Source organism: Symphodus melops, assembly GCF_947650265.1.
Source record: "Symphodus melops genome assembly, chromosome: 16".
NCBI classification, from domain to species: Eukaryota; Metazoa; Chordata; class Actinopteri; order Labriformes; family Labridae; genus Symphodus; species Symphodus melops.
In genome coordinates, this window is record NC_136706.1 from 18218864 (window position 1) to 18236512 (window position 17649).

At 38.9% G+C, this 17649-nt stretch overlaps 1 protein-coding gene across 1 annotated transcript in view; it reads left to right on the forward strand.

Moving 5' to 3' along the window:
* The first annotated feature begins 7306 nt into the window (after positions 1–7306).
* LOC306836528 (putative flavin-containing monoamine oxidase A) overlaps positions 7307–17649 on the forward strand; it is a 57479-nt gene continuing 47136 nt past the window's right edge. Inside the window, exons 1-6 of the mRNA XM_079363666.1 lie at positions 7307–7562; positions 7692–7779; positions 9007–9187; positions 9568–9682; positions 11087–11244; positions 16117–16206. Coding sequence (XP_079219792.1) covers positions 7445–7562; positions 7692–7779; positions 9007–9187; positions 9568–9682; positions 11087–11244; positions 16117–16206 — 750 coding nt within the window. The 5' untranslated portion in view covers positions 7307–7444. The remainder of the gene's footprint in view (positions 7563–7691; positions 7780–9006; positions 9188–9567; positions 9683–11086; positions 11245–16116; positions 16207–17649) is intronic.

The window sequence follows — 17649 nt, forward strand, 5'->3', positions numbered from 1 at the left end:
CCCAAAATACAATACCACTTGTGTTTCTATAAATAGTATTAGTTATTTAGTCTTTTAAGTATGTTGTTTGTAGACTTGGTAGATGTGTAGTTTAAAAAACAAACAAACAGTCATTTCATGTTTAGTTTGTAACAATTCATTGGCTTCTCTTGTGTTGTAAATAGCTGTAAGGGAGATGCCAGTCACTTAAAAACCTATTTATGGTGTAAATTGTTCACAAGTTATTCTGCTCTTAAAACAACAGAGTTACTGATCTTCAGTTATAAACTTCCGTCTTGGCCAACTGGCAACAAGGTACATTGGTCACTTTCCATATTTCTTCATGTCCCTCTCTAGACTAGATTAGATTGGATAAAACCTTTATGCTCCTCTGGCAACAAAGGTAAGAAGTTGTTCCCCTTGGTGACTGTCATGTCTTCGGTTAAAGACATTTATAATTTCATAAGGTTTAAGTTAGTTAAAAAGCTATTTCATAAGTGTTAAAAAGATATTTGGAAAAATTATCAGAGTGATACATCTTCTCCAGTGAGGATTGTTTTTGGTTACTCCAGAGTGAGCACTCTTTTCGTGCATAGACAATCTTTGGTGTTTTTTCTCGCGGTAGACGCAAGTTAGCCTGCACACCGCAGAAACAGTATGAAAAGGTCTCATAAACACGCTGTGTTGTTCTAAACGTTTGAGCCTTGGGAAATTTTCGTCTTTGCAAGTATCTACGTGTCCAAAGCACTTACTTAGATGTCACAAATTGTTGTTAAATGTTACTTTATTGTTTGCCACTTGATGTTGCAGTCACTGTTTAATGTGCATTGACCGGCTAATTGTGTTAACATGCTACATGTAAGAATAGATGGTGATTGTCCTTTTTTCTGTATGTTACAGTTACCATACATACACTCTCACTCACACACTCATTTACCACGGAAGTGATTACAAGAAAGCTTCATCGAAGCAAGAAAAGCAAGCCTTGTCTCTGGAGTTTTTCTTTTTGGTTCGCTGGCTGTCTAGCAGTATACAGACACATATTGTGAGGACAGCACAGTGACTCTTCAGTCCACTAGCTTGTACTTTACGACTCTGTCCTTCAAATTCCGCTATTGTGAGAATCCTATTTTTATTCTTCAGTGGTTTGAGGGAAGTGGACATGTTTCCATGCATAATTTATGCCCACAACAATGGTTATTTTTCAATTGACTTCTATGCTTGCATCTTGCAGACGTGCAAAAGTTTTCTTCTGCTTTGAACACAATCCCACTCCACATTATAGCCCTGAATGTCCTCTCTCATTACATGTGTACTCTTTCAAGGGATGGCAATTGACTGTCATATCGGTACTCAAGTACTCGGATTACCTAATGAACGAGTACTTGCAGATTATTATCATTTGCATGATTATTATTTTTTTTATCATAAAAAAAAAAACGTGCAGTGTTATAAAAACCGGGGTATTGTTATCGATAACAGGCTGATATTCAGTGAGAACTGAACTCTAATGAAGACTGAGGGTTTAATTCTGAGTCTCAGTTTCCTGTTGTTACCTGTTGAACTCTTGTATTTAATGTTGTTCACAGTGTATGTTGTTTCTTTTGTCTGAGTGTATGTGCCTGTGTTTTTTAAAAAGGTCCTCTGTCTTGTTTGCATCCGGCTTTAAACTAAATTGGAGACAATAAATTTGAAATTCAAAAGTTAAAGTATGCTAACCCAAGAAATTGTAAGAATATGTTGTTGTTTTTTTTCTTCAATGTTGCACAGGAAGTACATTAAAAGTTCAAAGTGCATTTGAAGTTCATGTACATACAGACATCGAGATAGGAAATAATTGCCCATTTCTTTTTGTGTACTGTAAATTCCGGACTATAAGAGCGCCGTATGTAAGGGACAGAAAATGTTTTGACAATCTTCCTGCGTGATGATTCCTGTCGCGTTGTACCGCAAAGTCTACAACGGTCAGTTTCTGTGCTGCCCTTTTAGTGCCATCTTTTTTGCACTTCTACAAGCTACTGCACGGTATGTGAGCTCAGATATATTGTTTTGATTGAGAGCCCCCTGGTGGTGGAATGTACATACTGTGTGTTTCAGACCAGTTTAAGCACAGTGAAACACTCTTATTTCAGGGCATCTTTTCAATCTGTTACTATCACTCATGTACCAGGAGAGGACCTTTAATTTATACGACTTTACTGTTCAAATATACAAAGAAAACTACACTTCCATTTATTAAAAACAAGTCTCTTTCTAAAGGGAAATATATATGTTTCAGATCTGCAGCTCATTTTATCAGAAGCCCCACCCTGAGTGGAGAATTAAACAACATACACATAAGCTCAAATCCCTGGAAACATGAGGGAGTACGCACTCATCTGGAGGCCTAATCTCTAAGTCTGATTGGACCGACAGTGAGCGCCATGGTAACACATGGGGAAGCTTACTCCACTGAGGCCTTTGGCTGAGCAGTGATCAACAGAGATGAGACTTGAAGGTCTCAGTTATCACTTCCACGATGATGCTTCAATCAATAATCATTTGTCAGAAAACCAAAGTCACCACCTACAGCTCCTGTGGTACCTATATGTTGTGTGTTTTTAATTATGTTTTATTACCTTTGCTCAAGAGGGCTGCAGTGCAGAACAAATAAACAGACAACCAGGGCGGACATCTGAGGAAGGACACTGGCACTGAAAAAGTGCAGCTTTGTCTGGACATGATGGTGGTCCTACTAAAGACACAAAAAGAGCACGTGGTCATATTCAATGTCATCATCCAGTAAGAACCGTGCACCAATATGTAAAAGGTCAGGAAATGTAAAAAACTACTAAAACAAACGTAGTATAATTTGATCCTACCTGAATGCAGATACTACATCCAAATGTCAAAGGATCAAGCAGGACTGTGCTGCCAACACTGTTTCTTACCTCACAGGGAGCTCCTCCTTCGCCCCCTCCTCATTACAATGAAGACATTTGATTGGATGGTTGCTCAACCTGCTTTACTCGTTTACCAGGAGGTTGCCTTGGTATTGCTATTCAGCTCTGCTTTCCCTTGTATTTGTAGTTGCCACAACCACTCCCACTGAATACAATTTTAGTCAAATGAAATTCAACAAGTCAGAATTGCTTGAGAAGAATCGGAGAGAGGGCGGCTTTAGAACCAATACAAAGCAAGCCCTCTGTAAACAGGATTAATGACCATGTACTTACTGCAGATTAGGTTTCTGATGATGAGTTGGTGGAAACTCAGGATGTTTAGGAAGTGTGAACATCTATTAAAAGCTGCTGTACTGTTGCTGTGTAGTGCTGCTGTGATTAAAAACACGTCGAGTCAAACGTACTTAAAAACATTGTTGGTAAACACTCTTATTCTCAAGTTGGTTTCGCCCGTTCTTCTTGATGTGGAGTTTTTTCATCGTGGGTTCAGTTGGGGGTGGAGTAGCAGAGAGAACTCCCATGTTTCCCTCCAGCCTCAACGTCACTTTTTCTTATTGTTTTGATTAAGAGCCCCCTGGTGGCGTAATTTTCATACTTTGCCTTTAAGTGAGATCAAAACTATTGTTTGGAGAAAAAAACCAAAACGAAATGTAGGTCTAGTTATTTACTTGTTTTTTGGTCCTTTGTTGATAAAACGTCAGAAGTCCACATGTTTTGGGTAAATCATTGAAAACCTCCACATGCTTCAGCAAACACAATGCTGCCCACTGCTCTGTCTTATTGGATTTACACATCTATATAAACCTTACACCATTTAAAGCACCTCTATGATGAGGTTCTTTGTGTGAAATAGTGGAATGGATCGCACGTGATCTGTGACGCATATTGATGTAAAGTATACAAACATGGTGGAGGGGGTGTAGAAAGTAGGAAGACGACGATGGTAGTTGTAAAATAGATGTCAGACTTTCACACAGATCCAAGCTTTAATATTTCAAACGTGTCTTTGTCTTTTCTCTGTGTAGCCCCACCGTTGTCATGCAGGGAACAGCTGGTGGCTGCGCGTGACAACACTCATTAGCTTCATGTTTTGTCATTACAGCCTGCTGTGGTCTGTTTGCTGTAAACTTGTGTTAGATGTTCAACAATGTTCTTCATTCAAGAAAAAATACAGCAAAAAGAGATTGAAATCGACTTTTTGTAGCTTATAGGTAATTTGAGGTCCGATAATCATATGACAGTCAGCTGTACTCAGATGTTAGAAGTACTTTCTAAATAAAAAGATAGTTCAGGTTTCAGTTATTTAATCATTAAGCAATGATACTGATATTTTGGCCGACATCTTCATTTGACCTTTCTTTGATCTTTAGAGATAGAGAGAGAGAGAGAGATATTATGGTCGGATAAATCAGTCGGGCTCTTCCTCTATCATTTAAATGAAGCTTACAGTGAAGGAATAGAAGAAGTAATACGTTGAGTTTGATAAAGAAGCATTTTGATTTGTATTGCTGATGTTAAATTACAGTTGAAGCATGTCCAGCTGAAGAGTAGGAACGTTGTGTTACCAATGTCCTTTTTTTGTAATCCATAACACCACTAGTTACAAAAAATATAAAGGACAAGAAGAACACACAAGGTTTCAGGTGAGCAGGTTGTTCTGTCAGAAGCACCTGACAGCAGGGTTTCTGTGCATTACCAGGTTTTAAGGAAGGCTAATCTTAATGCTGTTTTCTCCCGAAGAGCGTTTGGAAATGAGAAACTGTCGTGGCCTTCAGAGGACTCGTTTAGTTTATAGAAAAAGGATAATAAGACTTGCTCGGCTGTAAACTGAATTGCCCTTTTGGGATGAATAAAGACCTCTGAATCTGAATCAAAAAATGTTTTTAATCAGCATGCAGGTTTTCTTGTGTTGTGAGTCTATTTGTTTTGGCAGGCTTTGGGCAATGCGAGTTGAAAGATATTTCTGATTTATGGCGACCAGATGCTGCTAAAGAGTGTTGGACACAGAACCAGAGCAAGCCATGATACACCCCACAAGCCCACCTGTTTCATCTTTAGTGATTCGGACTGGTTTAAGACAACTTCTGGGAAAAGCAATATTTCTCCTTAAGATAAAACCATGAAACTTATCCTCCTTACTTTTTTTTTTATTCAATACTGAAGAACAATCATTTGAATAAAGTGTTTAGGACCTCCTCTTGTTCTGTATGTAATCTGACAGGCCCTTAACCTCAGCTGGATTGATACTTGAGCTGGGGACAAACTTGTGAACACAATGGAACATTTAGCTAAAGAGCCTGATACCTAACCCTGAGAAACAGGACAAAGAAAAACGAAACTTCAGAGAGAGAGAGAGAGAAAGTATTAACATTGATCAGGTGGACACAATCACTACTTCATACAAATGTTAATGTTCCTTGTTTGCTGGGTGTGTAAAGAAGCATATGTTTGCTTTTGGTGTTTTACCAACTTGGAATTAAATGCAGAATGCTGAAGTCAAGATTCAGAAGCCAGTTAATAAATCTTATGGGAACTTGCTCCTCGCTCTACAGCATTAGGAGTAAAACACACACGCATAGAATGTTTGAGAGAATAACTTAACAAAGAAAAAAGCCCGACACAGTTGTTTAACTTCAGTTTTAGACAAAATAACACCATGCCAAGTTTGACTTAAGTTGGACAGATAACAAGAAACATATAAAACCAAACTGAGCAAGTACAGCAGTGAGTTTCTCTGTTTGAGTCTTGGAAGCATGAAACATCGAGATCCTGAAGCCATCAAGGATTGTGTGACTTGCGTGCCTCTTTACTTATCTTTAAAAGGATAGGATGGAATGTAATTCACCAAACACATGCAGAGGGTTAAAGCACCCCTTAATGTATCTGAGAGCCCATTCTGTTTGCACACATTCAACCATAAAAAGGGATACTTCACCCGTTGAATCATGAATGTTGACTTTGGGTCACGTTTGGTAGAAATAGGAAATCATTTTTATAGTTGATGCCTTCTTTACCGAGTTTCTCAAAGGCTTCGTCAGTTCTTGGAAGACTGATCTGAACGGTCCTTGGGAGCTGACAGTGTTTTTTTTTTGTGTTTTTTTCCCCCGAAGCAGCATTTCTCTCCTCATTTAACAAAATAAAAATAAAATTACAAAAAAGACTCTTCACTTGCAGAAATACCTCCAAGAGCATCTCTGATAAAGATATGCAGATCAGTCTATAACAGAGGTCTCCAACCTTTCTTCATCTGAGAGTTACTTTGAAAAAATGAAAGTGGCCAAGAGCTACTTGCATCACATCGCTTGCATTAATTCACATGGCACACATCAGCTGAATGAAGCTCCTGTTTTTACACGTGTGACAGTGCTCATTGATAATCTTAAATTCACATCAAGGTCCAAAAACAAAACAAAAAACATGAAATTTTACAATTCTTGTTGTTTCACATAGTCAGCTATGACTACTTGTTATTATGGGCCAAGTATGTCAATAGTAGGAAGAGGTGCATTTACTGTCATTGGATTTTATATTTTTTAACACGGTCAGTCAACCTATAGGCGAGCGACTGAAAACCTGCCCACGAGCTACCTGTTGCAGGTACAAACTTGCACAAGCCAAACCATGCCAGTAGTTTTCAGATTGTCCTCCGTGTTACTTCCAGCACGCTGCTTGTTGCTCCACATTTATTTATAAGATTCTGTTTGAAGGAATGTTTAATTTTCCTTGCATTCTCTAAGCTCAGACCGCCATCATGTGTTTTTGTTTTTGTTTTTTTTGCATCACTCTCATTTGTGCCATGCTTGTAATAGCTTGATCAATTTTTTTGTTCCTGATTTACTATAAATGACTCCATTCTGTGTCTATTATATACATTTCACTGAGGATGGATCTCCTTTGACTGTGTCCCAGTTTGAGGTTTTTCAATTAAACATCTTTTCATTTCAATCTAAATAAACATCAGGCTTGCTTTGAGTCACCATAACGGTTAGATAATGCTTCTTTATGCACTGTCTTTGTGCTAAAACTGCAGAATGCAGCAGTATGATCCATTCAAACTATATTAGGGTAACATTTAAAGTAACTGACTCTTATAAAAGTGTCAATATTTTCTAATTAACACACCTAAATATCCTGCCATTACAAACCTATTTCTTTTTTCCAGTCAGACTTATTCACTTTGTTTATCAAAGCATTTATTTGAAATCTCTAAACTCAAACTCAGTGTAAAAAGACATTCCATCTGACAATGTCTCCACTGTTAGGGATTCAAAAGCCCTCTGCTGGCTTGTATTACTGGAGTTTTCACAGCTGATTGTATGCCAAGTAGGCCACAGCTCAGTTGTTCTCAGTTCCAAAGTGCAATGTTGTGAAAGCTGCCCAGGCGTTGTAGGATGACCTAATTGATAGAGAGAAGAAATGGGTTGGACAAGTTGGATTTCTCTTTTTTACTTTCCTGCTTTTCGACGGCACGCCAAGTTGGCACACACACACAAAAAAAAAGACAGAGTAACTTAAGCTAAACCATGACTGCAGAAATTTGGGACGTTATTATTGTTGGAGCCGGACTATCTGGACTGAGTGCAGCTCATCTGCTCCGAAAAAGGAATGCAGATATGACTATACTGGTGTTGGAAGGAAAAGGTTTGTACAAGTGTAACAGGAGTGAAAGCAGTATGAGAAGTGAGTCATTTCAGAAGAAGGTGTTTCTTTGCGTGTGAAGCTGTTGAAGAGTTATTGCTCGGATTGAATAATGTCTGATGTGCCGTACAGATCGTGTGGGAGGTCGAACACTGTCCACGGAAATTCCGGCAGCCAATGGTGTGGATCGCTGGGACTTCGGGGGGCAGTGGGTAGGAAGGTAAGGTTGATTAAAAACTACAGGAATAACACAGTGATGGGATTTGATTGGGATGCAAGGATTTCTGAGCTTGTAATGCAAGACACATTTCTGTGTAAACAGACTGTGTTATCAACTTTTTTTTTCTTTTTTTTTTTTTTTTGCTTTACGTCTGGGACTTGTGTTTACATCCACCACTCCGGCTGTGTTTCAACAGGCAGCTCATAGTTCTCATTGTGCAGATGTGTATTTGCAATTCTTACAATTCTTTCAATTGTGACTAATCCTTGAAGAATAAAGCTTGAAAGGGTCGATGTGATGAGTGCAGGCAGAGGGGATAAATAAATCTTCATTCACGTGTGCACGCAAACTTGAGGCCGCCCTTGTGCAAGTACAGACAATACCGGCGATTTAAAAGGACTCTTAAATATTATGACAGATAAAGAGTTTAAATGATTTATTATAAGAAGAGTGTTATTGAACTTCTGTAATTAATTAATGTGTAATGTTAATTCACTGTTGATGATGTCAGTCAAACCTGATGCAGTTCAGCTCTGTAGACCAAGGACAGCTGGGAGAGAGACAACAGCTCTTCCTGAATATATGCAGGATGTTTAGGAGAACTTGCTGTTCACTCCAGGCTCAATATGACCCTGATAATGACAATGTCTTTTGAATATATGCAGAGCCTTTGGAAGAGTACAGCAGTTGTGTCTGAGCATGACACTGAACCACAAGTGTGATATTGAACCATGTCTCCTCGAGTATTCATCTGATAAACCTTCATCAACGTGAGCTATCCGAGTTGAAGGGGTCCTATTGTGTGGAGTCAAGTCTTGATAATTTCCTCGACGAAGAGTAGACACCCTGAGTTGTGTGCTAAAAGAGCTTGAATACTTATGTGCAAAGTTATGTAGTGTATATTGAAACTGCTTCGTTCCGGACAAGATGAAGGATGTCGATGTCAGCTGCCCTGCTTTGTTTGAGCAAGTATGTTAATTAGAAAATTATTTTAGCATTCACACTGCTTCAGAGTACAGACAGTGTATCACTACAGGCTACAACCTGCATTCAAATGTCAGCAACTGAACATCTTTCTTCCTCTTCAGAGAGATTAAGAACATTGTTCGAGAGCATTTTGATAACAGCTTCATTAAAGAGAGAGCCTCTCTAAGGGGCCTCCACATGATTACCACTTTTCAAAGAGTGTCAACAATCTGCACCAAATTGGTGTCCTTTCTCTTTCAGCACCCAAACACACGTCTTAGAGCTCATAAAGGAGCTGGGCTTAGAGACCTACCCGCAGTACAATGATGGCAACAAGGTGCACCACATGGGTGGACCAAATGCCAAAGTTCGAACCTACAACACCAGTATCCCTCTCCTCTCACCCTTGACGATGCTGGACTTTGCCCAGATACTGTGGAAGGTAAGGCAATGCATGTAAACATCTTCATTTTGTGCTCAGGACTGTTCATTCAGAGCGTTTCTCTAAATGCTTCTAAATACCAGACTGACTAATCACACCTGTCAGTGCATGTCATAGGTATTTAAAGATATTATTTAAAAATTGTTTCTGTTTCCGAACAATAAACTGTGTTTAAAGGAAGAGTGTGGGAGAATTTTCTGCCCAGGATAAAATGTTAGAGCAGCAGTGGGAAGTCGTAAACATGGGGAAATTGCTGGAAGAATGGAGGAAATCCTATTTGGCAGCCTCCAAGTATTATTTAGTTGTTTTTTTTCCTTTATCAATGGGAATCAAGCTGTTCACAGTGTGGGTGTGTTGCTGTGATCGTACTTTGCTCTCAGATAGACAGATTGTGTGCCACAGTGTGTGTTGAGGATCCTTCGAGGACACCCAATGCCGCAGAACTGGACAGTATGACGCTGCACTCATTCATTGAGCAACACGCATGGACTGAAGGTCAGTGTGTGTGAAGAAAAAAACAAAACGATAATACAATGTTATCAGTACAATAATAACACGAGCTGTTTAACAAACCTAAACTTCTGTTGCTGTGGTAACACAGTTGCCACAGCTGTGTGATTTGTGACTGTATTGAAAAGATGAGAAGCAAACGTTGATATTTTTCGCGTGGCCCTTTTTCCTGGAGCCCCCTTCGACAATGTTGAACATGTTACATACACACATCGTTCAGTGAATCGCTTTAGAATGTGTTTAGGAGCGACTACATGCTAAGCTTTGGACTGAGCACAGCACTCTGTAATTCTGATTGCTGTCAGCTGTAACAACCAGCTGATGAATACAAACACGCTGTGATAAAACTGAGAGAAGTCGTGTTCGAAAATATCAATACTGTGTAAAAGCCTGTAAACAAACTGGCAACTGTGTAAGCAGAAAGAGAGTAACAGCTAATTGCAAATAGCATTTTCCACACTGTGACTTCTTAATGTAGCCTTTTTGGTCATACATCAGCTAGCTGACGTTAACCTCACTTAACCAGTTACAACCTACTGCAGATGTCCCAGCTCATACTCTTGTCTCCTTCTGGTCCTTGAAGCCTCTTTCTTCCATAACTTTCCTTGTGTCGTCCCAGGAGTCAACGAACTGTCCTGTCGTATGAAACGTTCGTTTGTCTCAGATCATTTTGTCTGAGGTTTGTGCTGAATGGGGTTTAATTATGATGCTCTCCATTTGATGACTCCTCTGTGTGAGCGAGACTGGAGAGGGTTTGGAGGTGGGTCGCTGGAGGAGAGCGGAGGCTTCAGCCAGAATGTATGTGGCATTCAATTCAGGCTCGTCCTGTCTCTCGTCAAACCCAGACCAGAGTCTGACTTTGACTTCACCGTTTTCTCAGCTAAGACAAGTGTTGTAAAAGCTTCCACCTCTAAAGCATGCAGATTATAATTATGTGTTATATCCCCACTCACACTGGTTAATGTTAGCTGATATAGATAATGCTGGAGCAGTACATCCATTGAAAGATGGCTCTTGATAAAAGGCCAGGCGGTCAAACAGTGACTGCCCACTGTGCCTTTTATTTGAGCGATGCTTGAGGTATTCAATGACATTAAAGATCCATATTCTATGCTCGACTTTAATGAACAATTTAAAAAAAAAATGCATTGCTGTGTCCGATTTTTTACGGCAGACTAAAAAGGTATCTCAATTTGACAAGACTCCAGAAACACTAATCATTGTCCTCCCAGATGACATAGTTCTCCGCTGTAAATTGTGCTTTGTTGACTGAGCACTGTTCCAACTGTTCACCTTCATGCTGCAGAATATATTACAGATTGACTGTCACCGCGAGGGAATGCATATAATTAAAGCCAAGGTATGTTTGCATGAATCCCTGTGTGACAGAACTGAAAGAGGAGCTCGGGATGTGTAGCAGGTCTGTCTTTGGCATGGAGCCAGCCCAGATGTCCTTCCTGTTCTTCCTCATGTATGCTGCTTCAAGTGGAGGGCTACTGCCACTGCTGGAGACCACCCCAGGTTCTGCTCAAGAGATGAAGATAAAGGTACCTTGCTTACATAGTTCCTGAAGCACAACTTTGTTTGATTCAGGCCTTTTTTTTTCTTCCCATTTTTCTCACAGCTGTCTATTTCTTTGTTCTATTGGCAAATTACAATCCACAACACAGTCTGCCTCAGAGGCGTAATGGCATGTCCATCCCAGTGATCCCCTCTCTATGCATTGTAGTAACACAGGTGTCACAAGAGCGTGAGTGCATATCTGACTGTTTATATGTTGAGCCCTGCTTTCTCAAGCTTCAGCTACGCCATAAGTCAATGTGAATTCACAGACTGGGACACGTAGTCAACATGAATGTCTCAAAGGAAGAATGTGCAACTTTTTGATCCAATAGATATCACCTTTGAGCACCAGCATGAAACCGAAACAAACTGCTGTTTGGCTGCAGCTCAAACAGACTGAAGCCTCCGCTCTCCTCCAGCGACCCACCTCCAAACCCTCTCCAGTCTCGCTCACACAGAGGAGTCATCAAATGGAGAGCATCATAATTAAACCCCATTTAGCACAAACTGCAGACAAAATTGTCCTCGGCTCGCGTTGTAATTGATTGTGGCCTGAACTGTTGTGTTAGCAGGTTAATGTTAGGGCTGTTTAATTAGCTCATAGCTTCACATTGCATATAAAGTGACAGAGAATCATCGTGATCTAGAAACGTGTGTGACATTCAAATATGTTTTTTATTCTTCTTTTCTTTAGTCCTTGACTAAAACAGCTTTAATACGTAAGGGTATTCCATCCATGTAAACCTGATGTAAACACAGCTCCGGCAACAACACAGCCAGCAGGACTCGTGCTTCTCTTTCGCTCAGTCAGGCAGGACTCAGAGAGACATTACTTATGTGTAAAAAGTTTCTTGTTCTTCCTTTAAAAGTCATAATGATGGCTGAGAATCTTTAATGGCTCTATTGTGGAATTGCTTAAAGGGGAAACCAAAGCAGGTTGTTTTTCTCTGTTCTTGTCGAACAGTGCAGCCTTCACACAAAGTCTCCAAAACTGTCAAAAAATAAAACTTTTTCTCTTCTTCCCATCATTGCTAGTAAACACTTAAACTACTGAAGCAGTGACTAGGACAAACACAATCATGAGCCTAAAGAAAGTAGTAACAATTATTTTATTAAGCTTTTTATAATATCTAGCTACTAATCTGCAGGCATGGCAACATCACAGACTGTATGGTGAAATACACCCAATAAGCATCTTTATCCTTTCTTAATTCTTTATTTAGAGATGGTTGAGAACAGTTCACAGACAATTAGCAATGTAGTTACTGAACGCATTAAGGGTGTACAATGAAAGTATGCTTCAAAAAACTTATTTTAAACAATATTTATCATATTACTATATCACTATGTACCATCTGTTTAGAGGAATGTGGAGTTGCGTTTATTATTATTTTTTTATTATTACAGTACGTAAGGAGACAAGTCAACATGTTTTCTACGTGTTTTCTACGTCTCAAAGCTAAGAGCACAAATACAGAAAACAACATATATGATGCATGACAGAGATGCATTACATCAGTACACATACACATTTATTTATGGAGAGGGTAACCTCAACGGTATAGTATCCATTCATTTATCAATTCCGGGAAGTGTGGCCATGAAAAACGTACGTATGAGAACCATAATTGCATGCATTTATCCATTTGTAAATGAAGTGGGAAGGTCATTTTCATCCATAATACACATTTTATTAACTACTGTATATCCTCCCAGACCTCTATTTGTGGTGGGTCAGGATGTAGCCAATGTCTAGGAATGGTTTTCTTAAAGGCCATTATACCGTCAACTTTCCCCAAAAAACTAAGTACAAAACTCAAATTTGTGGACAAACATTGTGGATTGTTGACCAGAAATGTCTAATTGTTGGGCAGTCTCAAAATACAGTATGTGCCAATGGTTGGCATCCTGGCTCCCATGTTCTTTCCAGCATTCTGGAACCTCTCCTGTGGATGATGGTTTTTGTTTTGGGGTTATAAAAAACCTGATCAGACACTTCCATCCGAACTTTCTCCACGTATGTGAATTAGTACATTTCCACAGAAATTCACAATAGTCCTGCTACGCTCCATTTGAGCGAAATTGCATTCTTTTGATTTTATGATTATATGATTTTCTTTTTTTTTCTTCTTTTTTTTAAGTCTTTACATAGTCTGGATATCAAACCTTTCTGTAATTCTGATTTGTAGGCTTTTATAAATTCCTTCAGCACAGGTTCATCCATATCTGGTGGGAAAATGTTTCATGATTTTGTCAAAAAAAATGCCGTAATTGTAAATATTTGTAGAAATCCTGTTGTGCAAGGAAATATTTTCTCTCTCCCTTCTCAGTAACTGGAAATAGTGTGGTTATTTCTTTATTTGTCCAGTCTTTAAATCTGGAGTCCAGTTGGTTCAGCTTAAAATCCTGGTCATCAGTGCACCATTTTAGTAGTCCTATTTTATCTTGTAGATTATAATGTTTTTTTTATAGCTTTTTAGACTTTCAGTTGGAAATTAATCCAGGGGTTCTGTAAGTTTCCTAAATGTTTCCCTTAATCATCATTAGCAAGTTTTGACTGGATTGGGCAGTTCTTAGTAAATGAGAGTTCAATGTCTTTCTGTCTGAAGTTGTAATCTTTGTCGCATAGATTCAACAATGGTCTTAATTGAGCTGAGTAAAAATAATCTTTATACGTGGTACTGCCTCATCTCCATCCCTTTTTGGGAGTTGTAATGGTTTAAAGGGTTTTTTCCCCTGCTTAATATATCTGGAGATAATTCTGTCCCATTCAGAAAATTGTTTTTCATCTTGCTATATGCTATCTTATTTTAGCCAGGAGGGGATCATGATTAATCTTCCCCAAAGTCTGAATTTCTTATGGTAGCAGAAGCCTTAAGTATTTCAGAGTAGTCTGATCCCACTTCAACCTTTCAAGACTTTTTCTGGCAGGTTTTGTTGGAGTGAAATTAAAAGTTATTATCTGAGTTTTTTGAACATTAAGTTTATACCTTGAAAATAGACTGAAGGAGTCTAAAAGCTCTATCAGTTCAGCAAATGAATTAGAGGGTTCAATTAAGTGTACAAGTACATCTTATGTGTATACTGCAATCTTCTGTTCTTTCGGACATAATCCACTCAATCCAATCCATTTATTTTAATGTGGGCAGCTGTATTTTTGAATAACATACTTATTTCCTTGATAAACCCAAATCTCCTTTTTGGGACCTTATATGTATAAATACTTCCAGCTTACAGAGTCGAAAGCTTTCTCTGTATCCAGACTGACCAGCAGGGCTTTTAGTGTCTGTCCGTGAATATGATCCATTATGTTAAGTGTGCGTCTTTTATCATGCGTTTGTTCTCTGTGAGATGAAACCTGTCTGGTCATTGTGGATAAGCTATCTTTGCAAGTTTTGAAGTATATCTTTTATAATCAACATTAAGACCTGAAATTGGTTTAAACGACCCTTCGTATCCTTCTTATTCCTTCTTTGGTAATGACAGAGATTTTAGCTTCCCTCCATGATTGTAGGACCTTATCATCTTTTAAAGCTGCATTAAAAGTATAAAGGAGACCTGGAGGGATTAGATCAACTCTAAAAGTCTTATACCATTCTGTATATAGCTGTCTAGGCTGGGTGACTTGTTTGCTTTTAGCCTAGTTATCGCTGAATTTCATCAGCTATCAATTTAGGCTTTTGATCCTCTGATGGAGAGGCTAAGTTTAGGGATTCCAATCATTTTGTGGTTTTTGTGGTTCATCTTTTAAACGTGGCTGTGACTATAACTGCTTTTGATACTTTTTAAAAGCTATTTGAATTTTGCCCTCTTTGTACACTGTTTTTTGAGTCCGGCTCTTTTCTCTGATGAATTGTGTGGAAACAAGAACATTTCAAATCAGCTTCATAATAATTTTGTTCAGTGTAAATCCTTTTTTCCTCCATTTCTTGGGAATAAATTATATTTATTTAATTTCTTCTGCCTTTTAATTTACCTGTAAGTTTTGGGTTTGGTTCTTTTTTTGTGCTTTGTCTCAAAGTTTTTCAGTTCTTTGTTTAGTTTAGATAATCTTAATCGTCTTTCTTTCTTTTTTCACAGAAACAAAAAAAATGTTTCTTCTGATGACAGCTTTTCGGGCATCGCACGCGATTCTGAACTAACCTAACCGTTGTTATTAAATTCAAGGGAGGTTTTTATTTCTGATTACATTCGTAATTTAAATGGATATATCTTAAGTATGCCTGAATAAACACTATGGAGGTTAACTCCATAGTGGTTGTCCGAGGTCATTGTTCATTTGTAGCATTAATGAAAGGGGTGCATGTTTAGATAAGTTGATGTTACCCATCTCACAGTCATGAATTCTATGCGGGCAGCTACATAAAACACGCTTAAAACTCATAGCATAGTTTTAATGACTTCTTGGTAAATAATGTACCCGCCCTGTGGCGGATAGCCATCTAAAATGCACAACCCGCATTTGGCGGGTGTTAATTTCAGACCCTGCCCACAAGGGGACCGAGCAACACGAAGGAAGAAAGAGACAATTCTAAACCCTGAAATTAACAAAATCTAAAACTAAACAAGAACAAATCATGAAACTGAGTTTTTTCTTTGCAAAAACATTGATTGCTTATACTGCTTAGGTCATCAGACAAAATGCTCAATTGCTTACGAAATCAGTTGCTTTTACACAATAAGGGGTTTCCTAACCTTAAGAAATACAATTGAATCATCTGGATGTATTTCCAGATCCCACCTGTGGTTTGTTGTTTTGTAGTTTGGGGTGAAGTGATCCTTTTACTTTCAAACATGCTGCTCCCCATCGATGGGTTTAAAACCCTCCTGGAAATGTAATATCTGTCTCTCCACAGGGAGGCACCCAACAGCTTTCAGAGCATCTGGCGGAACGTCTTGGGTGGAAGAACGTCCAGCTGGGTTCCGCTGTGAAGGCCATATGGCAGGTAGAGTACAGTAACGGCTCACTCAGGGATTGATGAGGCGCGACGCAGAGATAACAGCTTCCTCCATGGGAAAACAGGCCTTCTCCTGCGAATGCACGGTGTGTTCTGCCTGACTGCCATTCTTATCCACAGCCGAGAGACCAGGAAGACTCAACAGAGCGGCTCCTCAATATAGTTTTTGGTCCTACTGGTTATATATTTAATTGTGTAAATATGTTGTCCATACAGGATTACAAATATTTTAATTGGATTTTAGCTTATGAAATACTTATGGACTAAATACCTGATTCAAATTAGTTGGAGGACAGCCATTTTGCTCCATCTGTTCTTTTCTAACAAAAAAAGAACAGCAAAAAAAACTCAAAGCAATCCAAGTATAATAATTAGTGAGAGACAATTGGATCATAAAGAATGTGCTCCATTCATGTAGAATCTATGCCAGGACTTAGTGGAAACATAAATGATAGTTTGTTAGGTTTGTTAAACCAATGCCTTGGCAGTTAAAGTCAAAACATTCCAGATGTCAGGAATTGTTTGGACGTAATATCATAGCAGAAAAAAAAACATTTTTCAATTTGTCAATTAAAGTAAATGATTGGCTTTGGAAAATCTGCCAAAAAGCAAAAAGAAGAAGAAGAAGCAGCAACCATGGCAACCAACCGCAAGCTAACTCCATCCTGCTAACTGTGGATGTTTTTGATATTTCTGAGACGACGCTCTTCCTACTTCCACATCTACCGTGCAGCTCAGGATGAAACAGACTCACGCAGAGTAGATACAATGTTTTTTTTAAGCGACAGGAGCTAATCAGAATTACGTCAAATAGCGGTCCACTTCCGTGTTTGAGCACAGTTGCGTTCACATTACGGACCGTACTTGAAGACACATGAATCGCGCACAAGGCCATCTCTTGATTACGGCATGTGTATGGTGCGTTTTTGTCCCAACTGATCAAATGAATCAAACTTTGGAGTTAAGCGTTCTTAGATTATGGCCCGGGTCCCAAATGTGAAACCATCTCCTACAGTGTCAAGAAAATAAGAGGCAGGTTATTTAAAAAAAAAAAATTTGATTGGTCATTGCATTCTTTCGCCCAAGTGAAAGATATTGAGAGAAAGAACAAAAGAAAAAGTAGGAAGACATCTACTTTCTATACTCAGAGGAGGCTGTAGCATTCCCTGTCCAGCTGACAGGACTCAACCTTGACATTTTCCGAGTCTATCGCAGTGCTAACACATATTGACACAAATATATTCACACTCACATTCACAGCTACAGGGAACTAGCATTTTCCACATCACCTAAGCTGACCAGGGCACTCAGGGAACCCAGACGGACAGCCAGCGGACTTCACACAGTGACGTGTCAGTCACCATATTTAGTTTCAGAGACTGCACCAAACAAAAAGAAACTAAACCAAATTATTATTTCATGAAGAGGACC